The 20,361-nt window shown below is 22.4% G+C and overlaps 8 protein-coding genes across 8 annotated transcripts; 3 read left to right on the top strand and 5 right to left on the bottom strand.

Annotated features, from left to right (window-relative positions):
• Nucleotides 1-656: 656 nt before the first annotated feature.
• PBANKA_1433600 (thrombospondin-related apical membrane protein) lies at nucleotides 657-1,703 on the bottom strand (the record flags this gene model as incomplete). Its single annotated transcript, XM_034567689.1, has 1 exon — nucleotides 657-1,703. The coding sequence occupies one exon, from the start codon at nucleotides 1,701-1,703 to the stop codon at nucleotides 657-659; it is 1,047 nt and encodes a 348-aa protein (XP_034424161.1).
• A 1,367-nt stretch (nucleotides 1,704-3,070) lies between these two features.
• Nucleotides 3,071-4,642, bottom strand: PBANKA_1433500 (PPPDE peptidase domain-containing protein, putative; the record flags this gene model as incomplete). Its single annotated transcript, XM_034567688.1, has 3 exons — nucleotides 3,071-4,158; nucleotides 4,286-4,377; nucleotides 4,590-4,642. The coding sequence occupies 3 exons, from the start codon at nucleotides 4,640-4,642 to the stop codon at nucleotides 3,071-3,073; spliced, it is 1,233 nt and encodes a 410-aa protein (XP_034424160.1).
• Nucleotides 4,643-5,928: 1,286 nt separating this feature from the next.
• On the top strand, nucleotides 5,929-6,171 carry PBANKA_1433400 (diphthamide biosynthesis protein 3, putative; the record flags this gene model as incomplete). Its single annotated transcript, XM_034567687.1, has 1 exon — nucleotides 5,929-6,171. One exon carries the CDS (start codon nucleotides 5,929-5,931, stop codon nucleotides 6,169-6,171), a length of 243 nt encoding a protein of 80 aa, XP_034424159.1.
• Nucleotides 6,172-6,339: 168 nt separating this feature from the next.
• Nucleotides 6,340-7,686, top strand: PBANKA_1433300 (conserved Plasmodium protein, unknown function; the record flags this gene model as incomplete). The annotated part of the gene is made up of 1 exon (XM_034567686.1): nucleotides 6,340-7,686. One exon carries the CDS (start codon nucleotides 6,340-6,342, stop codon nucleotides 7,684-7,686), a length of 1,347 nt encoding a protein of 448 aa, XP_034424158.1.
• Nucleotides 7,687-7,952: 266 nt separating this feature from the next.
• Nucleotides 7,953-8,639, bottom strand: PBANKA_1433200 (anaphase-promoting complex subunit 10, putative; the record flags this gene model as incomplete). The annotated part of the gene is made up of 1 exon (XM_034567684.1): nucleotides 7,953-8,639. The coding sequence occupies one exon, from the start codon at nucleotides 8,637-8,639 to the stop codon at nucleotides 7,953-7,955; it is 687 nt and encodes a 228-aa protein (XP_034424157.1).
• A 1,484-nt stretch (nucleotides 8,640-10,123) lies between these two features.
• On the bottom strand, nucleotides 10,124-10,759 carry PBANKA_1433100 (conserved Plasmodium protein, unknown function; the record flags this gene model as incomplete). Its single annotated transcript, XM_034567683.1, has 1 exon — nucleotides 10,124-10,759. The coding sequence occupies one exon, from the start codon at nucleotides 10,757-10,759 to the stop codon at nucleotides 10,124-10,126; it is 636 nt and encodes a 211-aa protein (XP_034424156.1).
• Nucleotides 10,760-14,308: 3,549 nt separating this feature from the next.
• Nucleotides 14,309-16,768, top strand: PBANKA_1433000 (conserved protein, unknown function; the record flags this gene model as incomplete). Its single annotated transcript, XM_034567682.1, has 1 exon — nucleotides 14,309-16,768. The coding sequence occupies one exon, from the start codon at nucleotides 14,309-14,311 to the stop codon at nucleotides 16,766-16,768; it is 2,460 nt and encodes an 819-aa protein (XP_034424155.1).
• A 389-nt stretch (nucleotides 16,769-17,157) lies between these two features.
• On the bottom strand, nucleotides 17,158-19,725 carry PBANKA_1432900 (GTP-binding protein EngA, putative; the record flags this gene model as incomplete). Its single annotated transcript, XM_034567681.1, has 1 exon — nucleotides 17,158-19,725. One exon carries the CDS (start codon nucleotides 19,723-19,725, stop codon nucleotides 17,158-17,160), a length of 2,568 nt encoding a protein of 855 aa, XP_034424154.1.
• Between the last annotated feature and the right edge of the window lie 636 nt (nucleotides 19,726-20,361).

Below are 20,361 nucleotides of genomic sequence, written 5' to 3'. Positions count from 1 at the left end.
TTATAAAATATATAAATAAATATACATGTTTTTTTCAGTAAATTGATATTTTTTGGAATTTGTTTTACGAAAGGGTGAAGGTTTAAATTTGTACATAGGCTGTTTATTTTCATATATATACTAAAAATATATAACAAACATTTTTACTATACCAAATGAGCAATTGTAATTGGTACATATATAGGAAATATAGTTATTTAAAAAAAAAAAATTAAGGCAATATAGCTTGATTAATTATGAACAAAACAAATAGTTATAAAAATTGCATCGAATTTTTAGCGCAAAAAAAATAAAATAGAAAAATACATAAAAAAGTTGTAACCTTGTGCATAAGAGACACAAAAATAAAAATTAGTAATAAGCATATACAACTCAAAATAGGTTAAAAAAAAATAATAAAATAAAATGACAAAATAAAAGAACTAATGTAAAACTAAAAAACAAATATAACTAAAAAAATATAACATTTTTTAATATAGTAATATAATTGATGAAAACAAAAATCATAAAAGAACAAATATGGTGAATATTAAAGTATATAAAGATTATTAAAATTTTCAATAAATATACCCCATGAAAAAGAGTGTGATTGAGAAAATAGGAATAAGGAAATTTTTTATGCTCAGTTTGTGTGCATTTTTTTTCCTACAAATACCTTATTCATACATAAATCGGCCAGCTACATTCTCGTATAATTCTTTTTCTGTGCTTTTTTTAGAATAAAATATTCGATATAATATAATAAATACACATATAACAATAATTATGGGAAAAGCAACTATTGTAATTTTTAATTTTGAGGAGTCTTTATTTTCAAATAACGAATAACATGGAGGTAAAGGAACATTGCATGGTCTCGATTCCTTTAAGTCTCCTTTGAAACAATCCCCGTTTGGATGTATACATCGTCTTTCTCTAATTTGAACATTATCTGGATGATTACATTCCATAGTACATTGAGACCATTCTCCCCATTCTGTATAAAAGGAAGACATTTTTTCAATAACTAAAGTGGGTTTATTCAATTTGTCTTCTAATAATACATAACAATCTTCTTCTGGTTTAATAAGAAAAGATATTTTATTTTTTATAAAAGCCTTCCATGTATCATTCATAAACATTTGTGTAATATTAATTCTAAAACTACCAGACTCTGTTCCCATAGTAAATTTTATAGGATCAGATAATATCTCTAATTCTGACGGACTTAAAACATCTATAGATTTTAATAAAGATACATCATAATATTTATTAGTACACTCCATCTTTTTATTGTCCCCCGCTGTACTTAAATGTAAAAAAATGTCATAAATAAAATTTTTATTAACTAAAAAACTTAAGCCTTCAATATAAAATGTTAAAATTAAATAATTTGTAATATTTTTTTCTTTTGATGAATATATTTCTAATGATTTTGCATTCGAAAATTCATAATTATTTATAACGATATAATTGTACATTAAAAATTCTTTCCTATCGAAATTTTCTTCATCTTTATAATTACTACTATTCATTAATTTTGGTGTCTTTGAATTTATGAAACATTCTGGCTCTAATACTACAACTTTGTAATTTTGGGTTGCTTGAAGTAGTTGTACAACTGGATCTTCATTTTTTTTCGTATCAATTTTCCCCAATATTTCTTGGTGCAATGTCAAGAAAAACGAAATTAATATTATGGAAAATCGTCCCATTTTTATCATTTTCAAACAATTGTTATAAAAAAGGACGAATCAATAAATTTATGATTTTTCCTTTATTATTATTTTTATACTTATTCTACTTCCTTTTTTTCACGTAATACTTAATATGGGTCAAAATTTATGTACCCTCTTTTTAATTCATGCTAATTTGGAAATATTATGAGCATGCCATGCAAATGAAGCAACACACTCACATATAAGATCATACACATATATATGTGTAATATTGTACGAAAGTATTATATTTTTTATGTAAAACCCAAAAATGGTAAAACAATAAAATAATTATTTAAAAAATAATCACAAAATAAATAAAATTAGTTAATGGCAAACACCATCGGATAATTAACAAAAAATTAGTTTTCATAATAATGTTTTTTTAATTTATTTTATTTATTATTATTTCTGTGAGCAAACCCCATGCTGTTATTCGAAATTGATATTATATATATTTTTTGGCATTCATAATTCACAAAATTATTCATAAATATATACGCATAAATTAAAATATTCTTACACCCAATGTTGGTAATTTTTCGATAAAAAATATAAGAATAAAACAGAACAAAATAAAATATAAAAAATAAATTACAACAGTTCTACAATTTGATCTCTATTGAAATTTCATAAGGGGTTAAATATTGACAAGATAAAATGAAATTGTGGCTTTATTATTTTTTTTTTTTTTTCATTGTTAATAAAATTTGTTGTAAATATGTTATTACTAAAAAAATGATCAAAAAAAATTATAAATGATGTGTAATAATATAATTTTTATCTTTATTATATTATATATATTTTTTATTTTTTTCCTTTTTATAACATTTTTCTCTTATTTCTTCGCTGAATTGAGGTAAAAAATAATAATAATCAAACATGGGCCTCTTTCATCATCGTTTATATATCTCTATATAACACATAATATAGTGCAAAGGAATTTGTCATTTTAAATAAAAAAATTATTTCTTAATAAAATAAATTTATATATTTATTTCTGGTAAATCAAAAATATGAGTCATTTAAAAAAAAATTTGTTTAACGCTTTAATATGATATTTTTACATAAAAATATAAAAACTTTTCAATATGTAGGATTATACAATATAAAATTAATATTAATTTTGTGAGTATAGTCCATATTATGTATTATAACATTTGAAATAATTTTTGAAAATGTTTATATGTATATATACATATATTAATTTTACATTTTTTAGGAATTACATAGTTTTGGTTATAGTATTATGTCACTTCAATACTTATCCTTTATCTCTGTTTAACCATATAAGTTTTAATGCAAAATAATGATAATATTACTTTTTTTTCTCTACGAAGTCATGTTAATTCCTTCTTTTGCTATAAACATATCTATAACAAATTTAGGTGTTTGGTCACTAGCTCATATATATTGATCAAATATTGTTTTTCTGTTTCCAAATCTGAACTAATTGCACTTTTTATAGTTCTAAAATTGTTATTGTCATTTTTGCTATTTGTAATATCAAAATGGTTGCTTATAAAATACTCTGATAAAAAAACATAAACTTCATTAACGTTTGTTTTTTTTGTATTACTATCAAGAACATATTCAGAAATATTTTTAAAAGATAAAAGGTCTACTTTATAAATAGATGAATCTAAACTTTTTAAATATATTTTTTTATTTATAAATAAATCGATATTTTTTGAAGTGGGGGAATTTTTATTATATTTTGAATCTATATAAAGTGTAAAAACTTGTAAATTATTTATTTCATCAATTTCAACGTATCCTTTAACAAATCCAATATAAGATAATATTTTATTATATTCTGAATCGTTTGAAACATTATTAAATATTTCGTTATTTTTTTTATATATAATCCTATTTTGTAATATATCGAGATTATTAATTAATTTTCTAAAAAATGAACTTAATGAATTAAAAATTTTTTTTTTTTCATTTGAATCACACTTATCACTTTTTAAATAATCTTCAAATATAATGTTTATTTTATTCCCCGTAAAAAAATTATCCATAGATACACTAGGGACTTTAGAGTATTCAGTTTCATTATTTTTTTGGCTATCATTATTATTACTAATGCTATCATTTTTTATTTCACTATTAATTGTGGAACTGTTTTCCATACCCGGCGCAATGGATGTTTGGCATGACTGCATCATGTCTAATATTAACTTTCCTTTAGGTGTTGACATAACTTCATAAGGTGTGTTCAAAATATATTGAGGAATACCTTTTCCAAGAAGAAAATTACAAGCTTCATTAGTAAAATTATTACAATTCCAATTAATTAAATTATATTTATCTGTAGTAAAATTCGGTCGAATCCCATCAAGATAATCATGAAAAAATGTTTTATCTACTTCAGTTTCTCCCATATCTATAATTTCTACTGGTTTTATGTTATAATGTGATTCAAATTCGTTTGGAGGCAAACACATTATCCCTCCACCTGTATGAACACGACAAAAAACAGAAAAGAAAAAAAAGACAATAATACATTTTTTGGCATTTCAAATATATTGACATTGGTAGAAGGTATTGATAACATATGTCTAATGTTTTTATAATTCTCTTACCGTAAAAATATTCCATGTTATATATCAAAACAGCTGTATGCCAAACCCCACCAATTTGTTTCCCAATTAAAAGCGGAGACCACAATTTCACCCTATCGTAAAAAATAAAACTCAAGTCAATTATAATAGCAATAATAGTATGACGAAATAAAAGCAAATAAATATGGATAAACCCAACACGAAACTTCTTTCGATATATTAAATAATAGTAAGGAAATGAAAGGGAAACAAGTTGGGTATATAAAAAGGTACTCTATTTTTATTACTAAATAGATAAATAAATATATATATATTGTATCATTACATTCCACGGGATAAGTCGTATATCTTTAGCTTAACATTATATGTCGTTGCCATTATTATTTTATGTTATAAGCTATAAATAGTTGATAATAATGTTGATAAGGATGTCGAAGGTATACATATATAACTATATAAATTTTATATTTATACAAAATATATATACTGATATGAGTATATCAAATTAATCCGTTTATTTAACTTGGTTACATATGTATTACATTTATGAAAAATATACAAAATTTATAGTCTTTTATTATGGGTTATATGTTTAGACTTACAATTTTTTTTGGTATATAAATGAGTTATAATTTAATATAATAAAAACGTATTAATTTCGTTCGAATGGACAAAATTATAATATACATACAAAAATAGAAAAAGGAAAAAAAAAAAATATATATATATATATATTTATTTATTTAATTGAATAATAATACATATATAAGCCCTTATTAAGTATCAACTGGACGGATATATATAAATATATATGTATGTGTGTTTTTATATTTATTCTATAACATTTTTATACGCGTAAAAAAACGTATATATCCTGATAATGCTGCAGAATTTTTATTTTGTTTTCTATATGTTATATTTATTCAATTATATGAAACATGTACATAAAAAATGAATGCTTGAATGCGTATAATATATATGATTATGTATAAAAATTAACATATAAAAATGAAATTACACTTAAAAAATTAAATTTTTGAAGGCTTTAGTATTTTAAATTGTTGTGCCAATGGTTAATCACATGGTACCATGTAAAATTATGCTATGCATTGATTATATATATAATAGTTGGCAATTATGAAAAACATAAATAATCGGATTTTTATATTCCCAGAAAATATATATTATATGCCCATTATCATAAAATTGTTAATGTAAAGGAAAGAATAAAACTGATTTCTTAATTTCTTTACGGAATAATTATACAATTAAAAAAAATACGTGTGCATTTTTTTAACAATCTATAATATATCAAATCAGATTGAAATGGGTTTTAAAAAAAATTGATTGCATAAATTAACGCTCAAGAAAAAACGTTTCCTTAATATATAGAAATTGTAAAATAAAAAAAATAAATAAAGTGATACATAGGTATATATATATATATATACACGCATATATCTATTAATAATTTATTTTAATTTCTTTTATTTAATATTTGTATAAATCGATAAATATTAAAAAATATATAATTTTTTTGTTCTATTAAAATAGCCATGACGAGGATATTTATTTTTTAGCAAATTAATGTTAACAAGATCATTCCGAATTTTTGTTTTAATACATTTTATACATATATATTTATTGATAGCATATTTTGAAAAATGATAGTTGAAAATAAAACTACGACTAGCGAAACATTTGATGTTATATATGAAGAAGTAAAATTAGAAAATTTTGAATTTGAAGAACATACCAAAACATTTTTTTATCCATGCCCATGTGGTGACATTTTTGAAACAACATTAGAGAAACTTTTAAATGGCGAAGATATTTTAACATGCCCTAGTTGCTCATTAACCATTAAAATAATTTATAATTTAAGGGATTTAAATAAATATTCATAAAATAACAGCTGATCAATAATGTTGTAACAATTATCAAATAGGCATAAAGAGAAAAGGAAAAAACAAATTAAATAAAAATATAAAAGTAAAATAATAAAAAGCGAAAAAACTGGTCCATTTTTAACACATATAGATATGCATATATCCCTTGGTCACAAAGTAAGAATAATGCATAAAGAACTTGGACCAAGCGACAATGAACAGGAGGGACGAAAAAATGAAGAAAAATCAGAAAAAGTTATAATTAGATTAAAAAGAAAAATTGACGATGCAGCTATACCATCAATTTATATACAAAAATCAAATAAGAGAATATGTAATGGATTGTTTTATAAACATGTTGATACCGTAATGCCAGATGTAGACATAAATAAGGAAAATGAAGAATGTATTAATATTTTTTTAAAACATGAAGAATATAATTCGAGTAATAATAATTTATCATATGCTGAGAAAAAGAGAAAATTTCATTCATTAAAAAGTTATGAAAAAGACTTTAAAGAAGTTATAAATAATTTAAAAAAATATAAAATTGTAAATGAGAATGTTCAATATGTTGATTTTGAGGGACAAGAAAAGGAAATATACAAAATAATCGATGTAAATTTGTTAAATGATAATTCAGATAATAAAACTCGAAATAATTCAATTCATGATAAATATATAAAAACGAAAGATAAAAAATATAATGAAGAAGGTTTAAAAAATTTACAAAATTATGAGTACGATCTATATATTCTGGATGATCAAAAATTAGATATAAATTATTATATGGATTATTTTTATGATATAAAAAATAATAATGTTGATACTTCAGATGTTATTGTGCTGGAGGATGCTTATGGAAATCATTCAAATGAATATGAACAAAATTCTTTTCTTTCATCTATTTCAGATGCAGATACGATAAAAGAAATGTCAGATTATCCTGATGAAAATTCAAACAATAGTATTGGCTTTACTGATAATACTAATAATGATATCGACGAAATACTAAGTAATAACCGTTACTATAACGATGATATAAATGACCATATAGAAAATAGTATAGAGAATAGTATAGCTGATTTGTCTAACAACAAAAGTAACAATGACTATTTTGACAATGAGGTATATATAGACTATTCATATAACGAGGGAAATGAAATTTATGGTGATGATGAAATGAATGGGTTTGATGAGGAAGATATATATTATGATAATTTTAAAGAAGAATTTGCCAGTGATAAAAATGGAAATGATAGTAAAGATCCAATTTTTTGTAATAATAGTAAAGAAAATTATTGTAGTTTTGAAAATTTTTCATCGAGAGAAAATGGGTATAATGAAAAAAAAAAAAAAAAAAAAATTAGTAGCGAAAATATTCAAAAAGTTAATTCATTAATATTTGAAGACAATATAAAAGATGAGCTGGAAAAACGATTAAAAAATATAAACAAAAATTTATTTAATGTAACTCTATCTGATAGGTTAAAAATTTTAGAGCAAATGGAAAATGAATATTACTGTAAATAACAAATAAATCGTGAAAAATTGATGATAAAAATGAAAAATTTAATAAATATATAGCTAAATAAAATATGCATATACACATATTTAGCCCTAGTACATAGAATAAAAATTTCGAGAAAACACATAAGCATATATGCCCATACTTTTCCATACCACTTAAAAAATTAAATGGGCTATCTTTTTAACTTTAAAAATTAAAAATGTTTTTTTTTACATTTCTTTACATTTTTTCTTTTCGTTTTTTTTTCACTTTATTCATACGCATTCCACTATGTTTTTTGTAAGATCATTTTATCGTATTTGTAAACAGAATAATTAGGACCATATATTTTGATTTGCCTTACTCGTGTATCCTTGCCATAATGCTGGCTTGACAATATACATATTTGCAAGCAATGACAATATATGGATACATTTTTGTTTTTTAAAACTTTTAAATTATAATTACTGAAAAATGAAAAAAAATTAATTTTTTTTAAATCAATTACAAACCAAAATGGATCGTCCAAAGAATATTTGTTTATATCACAATATGCTGTACAAAGATATTCAAGGTTATGCTCATCATTTCCGATTTTTATTAATATTTCACAAGGGGTATATGATTCGTCAAGCAAATAATTAAAAAGTAAAAATATTTTTGAAACTTGTGTAAGCTTTAAAAATTGTATTGTTATTGTATGGGGTCCTATGGACGATGATTGCCAGTATGTATTAGCATCATTATCTTTTAATTTTTTTATATCATACTTATTTTTACTGCTTGATAATTTCCAAATTCCTAAGGATCCTATTTCAACATATCTTTTGCTTATTTTTATTTTTGGTAAATTATTTTTGTTCATTTTTAAATTGTTTATTTTTATATTACTGTAAACCATCTTTTCTTTTTTGTCTACCATATTTAAATCTTTTATTATTTTCCACAAATAATAATTTTCGTCTTTTTTTTCCATTTTGTTTGCAAACTTATTATAAAAATATCATATGTTTATCAGTATTGCTTTTTATTAAAAATTATATTTAATCATATAGAATATTCACAAAATGTTTCATCAAAAATATTGTTTAATACATATATGATATTCGAGTATGCTTATATATAAATAAATGCAAGCGAATATTTCCATTTATGCTATATGACAAAGGACTAAAAAAAATATTATCAATTGTATTAAATAATGTGATAATTATTTTAAAAAATTATATTTCAATGAAATTATTATTATTCTTTTTCTTTTTTGCAATATATATGTTTCTATAAAATATATACCTTTCTGAGATAATATGAGACTATATAAACATGCATGTGCATATAAGCATAATAATATGTCTACGTGAAAATAATTTTTCTGCATATTTTTTCTTTGCCGAAATATATATTAATGATAATATATTGTTTATATTTTTTACTAATGCTTCAATAAAATTTTCGTTAGATTGTTTTATAAAACTGGAGTTTGTTTATAGAAGGTATTCGGAAATATTGCTTAATACAATTTTGAATATATTAATAAATCCAATAACTAATACAATATACCAAAAAAATTACAACTCCCATAAATGCAATGCATATATATATACATTATATGTAGGATACTCGAGTGGACATGGTATTACCGATCATTAGTGAATACAACTGTTCTTACTTTAAAAAAGGAAAAAGCGATTGCATACTTTTAAAAGAATAAGAAGAACTCTTAAATAAATGCTCGCAAATTCGTTTTCATTATTTTAAAATTTTTATACTAATAAAATTAACAAAACTATAAATATTTTAATTTTGAACAGATTCTATATTGTTGGATGTTTTTCATTCGGTGTAATCTTTTAAAATACGACATACATTTTTATAAAAATATATACATGCGTTATGATATATTTTATAAATATGAAAAAAAGCAATGCCGTCAAAAAAATAATTAATTATATATATGCATATATATAAAACAATTATTAAAGAAATATATAAAGATTTTTGGATGCATAATGTATATTGTATTATAAAATATTGGTATATAACCTTTTTTTATGAAAGGGAGGTGGATGTTCATCCAACATAATACTATACGCACAATTCATTCTGTGTGTATAGAATATATATAAATATATATTATACGATAGCATATCGTATAATATTTATGCTCCTAAATCCAAAAGAGAAACTTCCCAGCAAAAAATAAAATATAATAAAATATGTAATATGCATATATAAAAAACAAATAAGTATATTATATCTAAAATTATTAAAAAAAACAAAAAAAAATGTATTAAATGGCTTGTCTCTATATCGTCAATACCTTAGAAGGGTAAATATATGTTTTGTATATCACGACCAGCCTGATGTGCTTAACTAAATATGAATATAATATATAACAGAAATTATTACTCTCATACTCTTCAATTGGTCATAAGTTTGTATGTATTATTATAAATTATCTTAAAACATCCATCCTGAAATACCCTTTAAACTACTAACTGTTGAATTTAAAATATGATTTTTACTATATTTAGCAGATGAATTATTTAATTTCACATTTTTATTTGCTTCTTTATAATTTGAGCATACTGATTCATTTAAATATTTAACTCCTTCATCCAATTCGTATTTTTTTTTTTTTTTTTTAAATTGAAACCATTTTCGTTTTTTACGCTGTTTCTCAAAACATGATTTATAATCATTTAAACTTTTATTTTTATAATAAAAAAATATATTTTTATTATCACGATTTTTTATAATGTCGTCTATATCCGTTAGAGAACAAAATGTATCATCTCGTTCAAGGTCATAGTCACATTTTTTTTTATTATATGAGCGATAGTTGCCAACTCTGTCCACCCCATTACCTTTGCATAGTTTAAAATTGTGGCATTTCCGCATTAAGTTATTATCTATAAATTCCTCATTATCATCGTCAATTATTTCATTATTTATTAATGTTGTTTTAATATTAACTTTGTTATATTTATTATTCCTCTTCGCGCAATTTGCAAAACTTAAACGGCAATTGTATTTTTTGCGATTTTGAAAATTATGGAATCTCAATTCACTTAAGTCGTCGATTGTAGCAGTCATTAGCTTTGTTATTTTTATATTAATACATGGAAAAAAATAAACCTATGTATATATAGTATACATATGTAGGTTTATCACTTCTTTTTTAGTATTAGAATAACGCATACATACAATATAATATATGTATATTGTACTATAAATTATATTTATATGTATTAATTATTAATAAACAACCACATCCAAAATATAAATCGACTATGCATATATATAATGTTTATATGCACACAATGCTTACAATTTAAATTTTTATCACTAGTTATATATGTGATTAGAATCAGTTGAAAGAGAAAATAAAAAATAAATTATAATGTAATACAAAATATTTTGTAATATTAAACGGATAAAAGTAATCTTTTAGCATAACAATAATTCGTAATTGGGTTATATTTTTAATATATTCTAATGTTGTTTAAGTTTTTAAAATGATAATAGTATACATATCCATTAATTATACGAAAAATATATTATATATATAGGATATAAAACTACTATGTAACAGTTAAAAAACGGGAGAATAAAATGGTAAATTCTTTTGTAATAAATTAGCGAAAGAAATTCAACAAAAATTCAAAAAAATAAATATCATATATTTGTATAATTATATAATAATATTTATAAAAGATTATTTAAAAAATTGTTTCTTTTCATCAAAAAAAATTATGTAAAAATTATATTGCATTTAAATAAAGCATAAAAAACGACGAAAATATAATATATTTTAATGTTTTTAAAAAAATTAAATAAAGTAATTATTATATTTTAATCGCATTTGTATTTTTAAATTATATTTAAAAATTCTATTGATATAGTATTAATTGTATTTGTTAAGTTAAATTTATTTATATATAATTTCATTATTTCAATAAATAATTTTATTTAATTTTCATATTTTCTTATAAAAAATTAAGATAATAATAATGTGAGAAAATAATTATTATCAACAAATTATAAATTTTTATATTTGTTTTATGCATAAAATTAATGAATAAATATGCTGAAAACTTAAAATAATTTATTAAAATACAAAATGTAGGGAACCATCATTATTTTATTGTGCATAATAAAAATATCACATGACTATTTATATAAATACTTTTCGTATGTAGTTTATGCCATAAAAACGAATAGTATTTTTTTATATGAAATATGACTGTTCCTTATAAATCACAATATAGAAGTGCTATTTGATAGGACGAAAAATAATAAAATATATATCATGATGATGCTATATTGCACTTTTTTAAATTTTTGTTCCCAAAAAAATAAAATTATAAATGCATACTTTTTTGAAGTATAAATGTTATGTATAAAATAGAATGTTACAATTTTCGCAATATTATTCTAACTGCTATAAAATAAACAAATTTTTTACATAAAGTACAAATATCTAAATTTATAAAATTAAAATAAAGTTTCTTTTGGTACCTTTTCTTTGATGTACCCGTTTTTATGAAGCGTTTAAAATTCCCTCTTTATATATGTAAATTATATTAATGCATGCATAGGTATTATAATATTTTCCATGGCAAGGTCATTTTTATATAATAAAAAGCGATTATAAAACATACGCATCAACAAAAATTAATAAGACCCTATTTTCACTCCTCGATCGTATCACACCTTCTGTGCAAATCTTTGCATATTATGAAAAAAAATAAAAAACACTATATTTTGTAAAATAATTTCAAAATTAAGGCATAGACTATAATATGTTACTGATTCCCTAATTTTTCAATTTACCTCGATTATTTGTAAATAGTATAGCTTTATATATGAAATGTGAATAACACCAGCACAATATTTAATACTTATAATCTTTATATATATAAGCATATTAATTTATACCGTTTTAAAAACTAATGTAATAACTCTCATATTTTATATAACTGTAAATATCAATCATTTCTAGGCATTATTCATTTTAATAAGATTCATTTGTTGGTAATAAGCGAATTATATAGATTTCTTTTACAATGATATTATGTATGGCTTAACGCAAAACTCTATTTTTATACTGGATATATTATAAATAATAGGAAAGGAATAACCAAATTTCACAAAATATATACATTGCAATTTTTTTAATAGCGTAATATGCTAAGCCTTTAAAGCGTCAATTTATTTTCTTATACCAGTTTATAATTAAAATTTACAATGAAAACATTGTAAAAAAAAGGTGCAATCCTCGATAAAATGCATATAAATGTGCATAATAAAATATTGTTAGTTTTTTAATTAATATTTTAAAGGGAACAAAATATGAGGATAATAAACTCATATAAAAAAATACAATATTATATATATTTTTTAGGATATTTCATAAGATTGTGTGAAACACATTTATAGATTTATTCCTTAAAAGCTATTACATCCTCTTCCATAAGCTTTAAAATAACATATGTATTGGATATATTTTATCTTAGTGTATAGCATACAATGGAATAGTAAATTTCTTATTCACATTATTTTTATTCCAACAATGTATGAATATTGGAAGGTATATACTGAATAAAGAGTGGTATAACTCATATATATGTTATCTAGCGCATAATGCCTCGTTTGATATGAATATTTTATGCGAAAAATGTGGGTATAATATATATATTATATATATATATATACATATATAATAGACATATTTAAAACGGTCTTACCGTTTGGCATTATATACTTATAAATCCTTGCAGAAATTGCAATGATATTTATGCATAATAATTTTCAATATATAATGCATCATTTATTATTTGTTTCAAATAATAGGTAGTATGTGGAACAGTTTTAAATTGTTATATATGAGCATAAAATAAATACTTAAAATGCAATTTTAATTTTAGTGTTTCATTTTATAGACAATTTTTTTTAACGATATAATTTTCATTTTAGCTAGTTTTTTCCTTAAAAAAATAAAATAAACTTTATTAAAAATATACAGCACATGTCTATATTTATATAATCATTATATATGTAAATAAATAAAATGGAAAAAAATGAAATTACTAAATAATATATAAGTCTATTAATTCATTTTTCTTCCTAAAAAAATAAAATAAAATAAAAACATATATGTTATACTATGTTATACGAAATTGAATTAGCGTGCACACATTTAAAAAAAAACATCGGAAAAATTATACTATATATATTATCAGTAGGCTAAAAGTTTACAACATATTAAATTATTCTCTATTTTTTTCTTAAAAAATATATATGTATAATAATAACAAAAAATATTTATATTTGTTGAAAGATAATATATTATTTAAATGAAAATATGGTGTAACTTTTGTTAAATAATTTTTGAAGCATTTATTTTGTTTTCTCTTTTTTTCATCACTTATTTTCCTATTCCCCAAAATTTTCACTAATTTTTTTATTTTGTTTATTATGATAAACGTGCTAGTTTCGTTCGTTTTGTAATTAAATTCTTCATTTTTTATTTTTTATTTTTCATTTTTCTATTGAGATTATATATTGTCGCGCTTTAAGAAATTTAAAAAAAAAAAAATTTCCTACATTTCACGCATATAAAGAACGAATGGGGAACAAAAAATGATTAATTGGGGGTCCGAAAAAAACAATGAAACAAAATATGAAAGGAAAATAATCCATTGTTACGACATAGGTAATAATAGTGAACATAGGGAAGATATAAACAATTTATTAAAAAATATCAGAAATGAAGAGAATGAATTATGTTTTTCCTTATTAAACTTTTATTTTTTGAATAAAAATTTTAAGTACCAAAATTTAAAGGAGAGTTTAGAAGTAAATAACAATATAAATGAATATATTAATTTGAAACTTCTTCATAAGGATGTATATCCACCAGATGCCTCTTTTAATAAGGAAAAAATAAATAGACAAAAGCGAGCATGGGAAAAAATAAACGATTTGAAGATGCGTGGAAAAATCGTGGAAGTAGATTCCCGAAATAACGATGTCTTACACACACTCAGAGGGGAACACAATGATTGTGAACGCGCTAATAATAGCAATATAAATAATAGAGGAAATGAGGCATGGAGTAAGGGAAATATTGAATTGCCAGAAAATGCCCCAGATATTTGGAAAAAAAATGATATAGTTGGAACATTTAACCCAGTATATAATGCTAGAGATAAGATAGTAAATGATAATTATTATGAATCTATTCCAACAATCGATATTTTTTATAATTCATCGAAATTATTTACTATTCAAACTGTTTTCGAGCCAATTAATGATTATATATATTTATTGCGCCTACTACCAAAATTTTGTTTACCCCTATATGATTCAGGTATATTACAATATGCATGCGAAGATCCAATATTAAATCCCAAATTAAGAGGCCTTGAACTTTCTTATAGATTACTAATTCATGATATATTATTCTATGCCCTTTTTTCATATTTATCCGATTTACCATTTTGGGCAAAGCCACCAATTGAACTTTTAAGAATTTATAATTATGAAAGTTTATACTCTTTTAATGATTATGAATCAGATCATACTGAACGGCTAGTTTTTCATAACATAAAAAATGTGTTATATAATTTTTCAGACACTATAAATAAAATTGAATTATTATATCCCCAAAATTATTACATTACTATATTTCCAAATATATACTTTAAAAATATTATTGATTTTTTAAAATCAGAAAATTTTAAATTAAAAAAAATTATAATTGTTGTTAAAGGAAAAAATTTTATTAATGAGCATATGATTAATTATTTTAAAGCTAATTTAGAAAATTTTAAAGGAATTACTACAGAAAACATAAAAAGAGATATATACAAGAAACACCATCACACAAATAAAATTATAAAAAATTATAATAATCAACAAAAGGATACAAAAAGTGTAATTCAGGCCATTAAAAAGTGCCATGAATCTAATAAAAGTAGTTCAGTTTTTGGAAAACGTGATCATTGTAATATTTTAGAAAAAAACAAATTAAAAAAAATAAATGCAAATGAGAAAAAATGTGAGAATGGCCCTCTCAACTTAACTTATGAAAACATCCCCACAAACCAATACTATAAAGAAGAAATTACTAAGAAAAATAAAACTACCTCTAAAAAAATTTATGATACTAATATATCAAATAACAAAGAACACTATACTTTTTGCGAAAAAAATAATAGCAGTGATTTTCAAAATGCACACAACATTAATAGATGTATGTATAATAAATATTATGAAGAGAAAAGAAAAAATTTAATAAATAAAGAGAAAGAAAAAACTAATGAAATAGTCGATAATTGTGATTCATTTGAATCATCATGTAGTGAAAATGATGAAACAGATGATGAAAATGTTGATGGATTTTTTAAAACCAAGAAATTAAAAAATACAGTATATGATAAAGATAATTTCTCTTTTTCAAAATTTATTAATCAAATTATAAATTATGAAAAAATAATTGATTATTTAAAAAATGATCCACAACGTCAAGGAGAAAATTCAAAAGTCCGCTTTTATATAAAATTATTACTTTTTGAAAAATCAAATACATTTTATGATATAAATCAAGATGAATCAAATTTAGGCAGAATACAAAATCCATATCACGAAATTAACTCTGAAGAACAATTTGATTTGATAGATACCCAAGTGGATTCAACCCTGATGGATACTGGTATAATTGGATGTGGTGATAATAAGATTCTTGATAATGAAGAAACAATTCCAGAAATAAACGATTTGAATTACAATTATAGAAATTACGAAGGCGGTATCAATTGTGATGATACAAAATATGATAGTGAAAACATAATATTAAAACATAATTGTAATAAGTGTTCAAATAAAGAAGAGAGAATACAAATCGAAGAAATAAATAATAATAGTAGTCAAAATGCATCAGATGATCACATTGGAAATTTAATAAAAAATGTAAGAGAAACTTATGACAATAACAATTTCTTATCATTTAAAAGTATTGAAGATATTGGAGGAGACAATAATTTAAATTTGGATAATGTACAAGATTCTATAACAAGGATTACTTTCAATTTTAATTAAATATTTTTTATATGGGAATATGTGGACATGCCTATGCATGTGCATAATATATTTTTAATCCTATATTTTTATCTTTAAAGGTTAATCATATATTTTTTTCACGATTTTTTTAGTTATTTTTTACAATAACAGTTTCAAATATATGAGTAATGCATATACATGCCCGTTTTGCATCAATTTTTTGAATAATGTTTTATTCTTCCTATTAATTGCAAAATTCGGAAGCTTTTTTTTTAAAATAAATTATATATAAAAAAAAGTTTCAAAAAAACGAAAAAAAATAAAAAGTTTAAAAATTATTATTTCATTTTACATATTATAGTTTTAATATATATGCATAAGCATTTTCTTTTAATTTTTGTTTACTTTGGTTCTTTGGTGAAACGATTTTACACCCCCTTTTTGGAATCATTGATGGCATTCTTTTGAGCTTGGCTTTCTAGAAATTTTTTTTGAATATCTTGAATATCAAGGTTATATTTATCTGGATCTTTGAATTTTTTCATAAGGCGTCTTTTTTTCTTTTGTTTATAATAAATTTTGATTGGGGTTGCACGTATATTAAATGCTTCTCTTATTCTATTTTCCAAATATTTAGTATAATTTAAGTATGTGGATTTTTCAGAATTACAAAAAAAAACAAATCCAGGTGGTTTAACATGTGCTTGAATAGCATAATATATATTTAACGTTTTTCCTTTTATAGGGACAGGGGGCCGAAGCAAAAGCGCTTCTTTTATAATTTGATTTAAAGTATTAGTATTTAATCGTCGTGTGTAATTTTTATAAGCTTCTTCTGCATGTTGAAATATATTTGATAATCTTTGTGATGTTTTGGCTGATATAAATAAAACATCAGAAAAATCTATAGGCTTTAAAAGATTAAGTACATAATTTTTTGTGTCATTAAATATATCATTTTTATTATATATTAAATCCCATTTATTACAACAAATTATACAACTTTTATTTTCTTCCAATATTTTTCTTGCTATATTTATATCATGGCTACTAATCCCATTAAAAGAGTCAATAACTAGTACACATACATCACTTCTTTTTATAGCTTTTTCAGTTCTATTAAATAGTAAATATTCAAATTTCGTTTTTTCATTAAACGGGACATTTTTTTTTCTTTTTTGTATACCAGCTGTATCAATAAGTCTATACATTCTTTTATCATTTTTCCCTTTAACTAAAACATCAATTGAATCTATAGTTGTTCCAGCAATTGGAGAAACTATAAAACGATTACAATTTAATATTTTATTTAATATGCTAGATTTACCAGTATTGGGTTTCCCGATAAAGCTAATATTAATTGTATTTTCTTCATCTTCTTCTTCTTCTAATTCATTTATTTTTACTTTTTTTATATATTTTATGCATTCATCTAATATTTCAGATAGCCCATTCCCGTGTATACCACTGCATGGGAATGGAGTTTCAAATCCTAATTCCCAAAAGTTTTGTGCTTTAATATATCCGTCTTTATAAGATTCACATTTATTCACACACACAATAACTTTTAAAAGTTCATTTTGCTTTGAATTTTCCTCTTCAGTTTTATTTATATCATTCGAAAAATATTCATCGTTTTGTGATATATTCAATTCTGTGTTTACACTCGATTTACTACAATGTGTTTCATTACTTGAGTCGGATAAGCAGTTTTGGAGTGTATTATCAACTACATTTTCATTATTACTGCCAATATTATTGCAATATGTTTTTTTCTGAGCGCATTTTAGGAGCTCTCTTTTTGATTCATTATTATATTCATCATTTTTAGATTGTTTCGAAATTATTTTGTTATATTTTTTTTTAATAAATTTTCTGAGAAATCGGCATATTTCAAGATCAATAGGATGCACGCCAGCTATACCATCAACAACGAATAGAACAACAGACGACTCTTCAAGAGCTAATAAAATTTGATCTCTGATTTCTTTAGAAAATTTTTCATCTTCAAATATTAATCCCCCCGTATCTACAACCTCAAATCTATATCCATCCCATTCTGATTTTCCATAAAATTTATCTCTTGTACTTGGTTTATCTAAAACTATACTACCCTCTTGAAATTTACGTGTCAGTCTATTAAATATCGTAGATTTCCCTACATTTGGTCGCCCTATAATTGATACTAATGGTAAATTTCTAATGATCTTTAAATCATTATATTTTTTATTTTTTCCCATTTCTTCTTTTTCAGATTCAGAATTTCTATGTTCTTTCCCTTGATCATTTATATCGTATTTTTTATCCAAATCCGTACCAGCTATATAATCAATGTTATTATCTTTATCATATTTTTCTATATTATTTTTACATTCCATTCCATAAGAATTTTCTGATTTGCTTATTCCATCTTCAGTTGCATCATGGGATGTTTTAATGCATGAGAAGTGATTATTTACATGAACATTTTTATTCTCATTTATTTTGTTTAAATAATTATGATCAGATACATTTGATATAGAATTATTTATTTTGTAATCGTCTTTCCATTGTTTCATATCATTTTTTTTAGAAGTTTCAGTATCGTCTTCTTTTTCATTTATAATTGTTTGACTATTTTTTTTCAATTTTGATATTGATGATAATTTACTTTTCTCCTTTTCTTCATCCTTATTGCTATCATATTCATTATAATTAGGATTAATATTAAAGATATAGTTTTTTATTTCCTTACTTTTTTTTGTGTCATCACCTGAATTTTGATTTGATATAAATGAGCTCAAAATTTGAGATGTTTTTTTCTCTTTTCTACAATCATTTTTCGAGCTATTATGCCAACCATTTTTTACATAAACTTTTTTTTTTTTTTTTTTCTCTTTATGAAATAAAAAATTATTTTCACCTTTCACGTTAATGTATTTTATAATATAACAATTGGAAATGGATAAAAAGGAAAAAACGCCTAATGCTATTACCAATAGGAGTTTATATTTCATAATAAATCTTATTATTATTATTATTATTGTTGGCGTGATTTTATTTTTTGTTATTATTCGAATGGGGCATGCTAATTTTACTTAAATCATCATATTATACATGTGTGTATGTATATGAACATTTATATATACTTTTACATTGTACCACTAATATATAAGTAGCCCAAAACTACGCGTATAATAAAATATACGTATTAATAATAACAGACAATTTTTGTTAAGTCATTATATCGCAAAAATATGTAAAATACATGTTAACATAAATACATGTTTAGACTTATTTTTTTATAATCAAACAAACAAGCCCGAATAAATTGTACCAAATAACCTACAATTAATAAAACGGCGTGATATTAATACAAATAAATTCATTGGGTAATTTATTATAACATATCAAAAATGACATGCAAAAAATAGCTAAATGATATAAAATTAAAAAAATGCTTTAGTCAACACAAACTACAATCATGAAGTGATGAAAAGGAGAAAATTTTATTCTATAAATTGGGTAATTTATTTTTATATTTTTGAGCGAAGCTCGATCTACATTTTAATAGCATTATAAATTTCAAAAATGTTTGAAAAAATTTTTACTTTAAAAAAAATAAAATACAAAATTGTCAACAAATTATCCCC

This window comes from Plasmodium berghei (genome assembly GCF_900002375.2).
Source record: "Plasmodium berghei ANKA genome assembly, chromosome: 14".
NCBI classification, from domain to species: Eukaryota; Apicomplexa; class Aconoidasida; order Haemosporida; family Plasmodiidae; genus Plasmodium; species Plasmodium berghei.
This window is presented reverse-complemented; position numbering and strand designations above follow the sequence as displayed.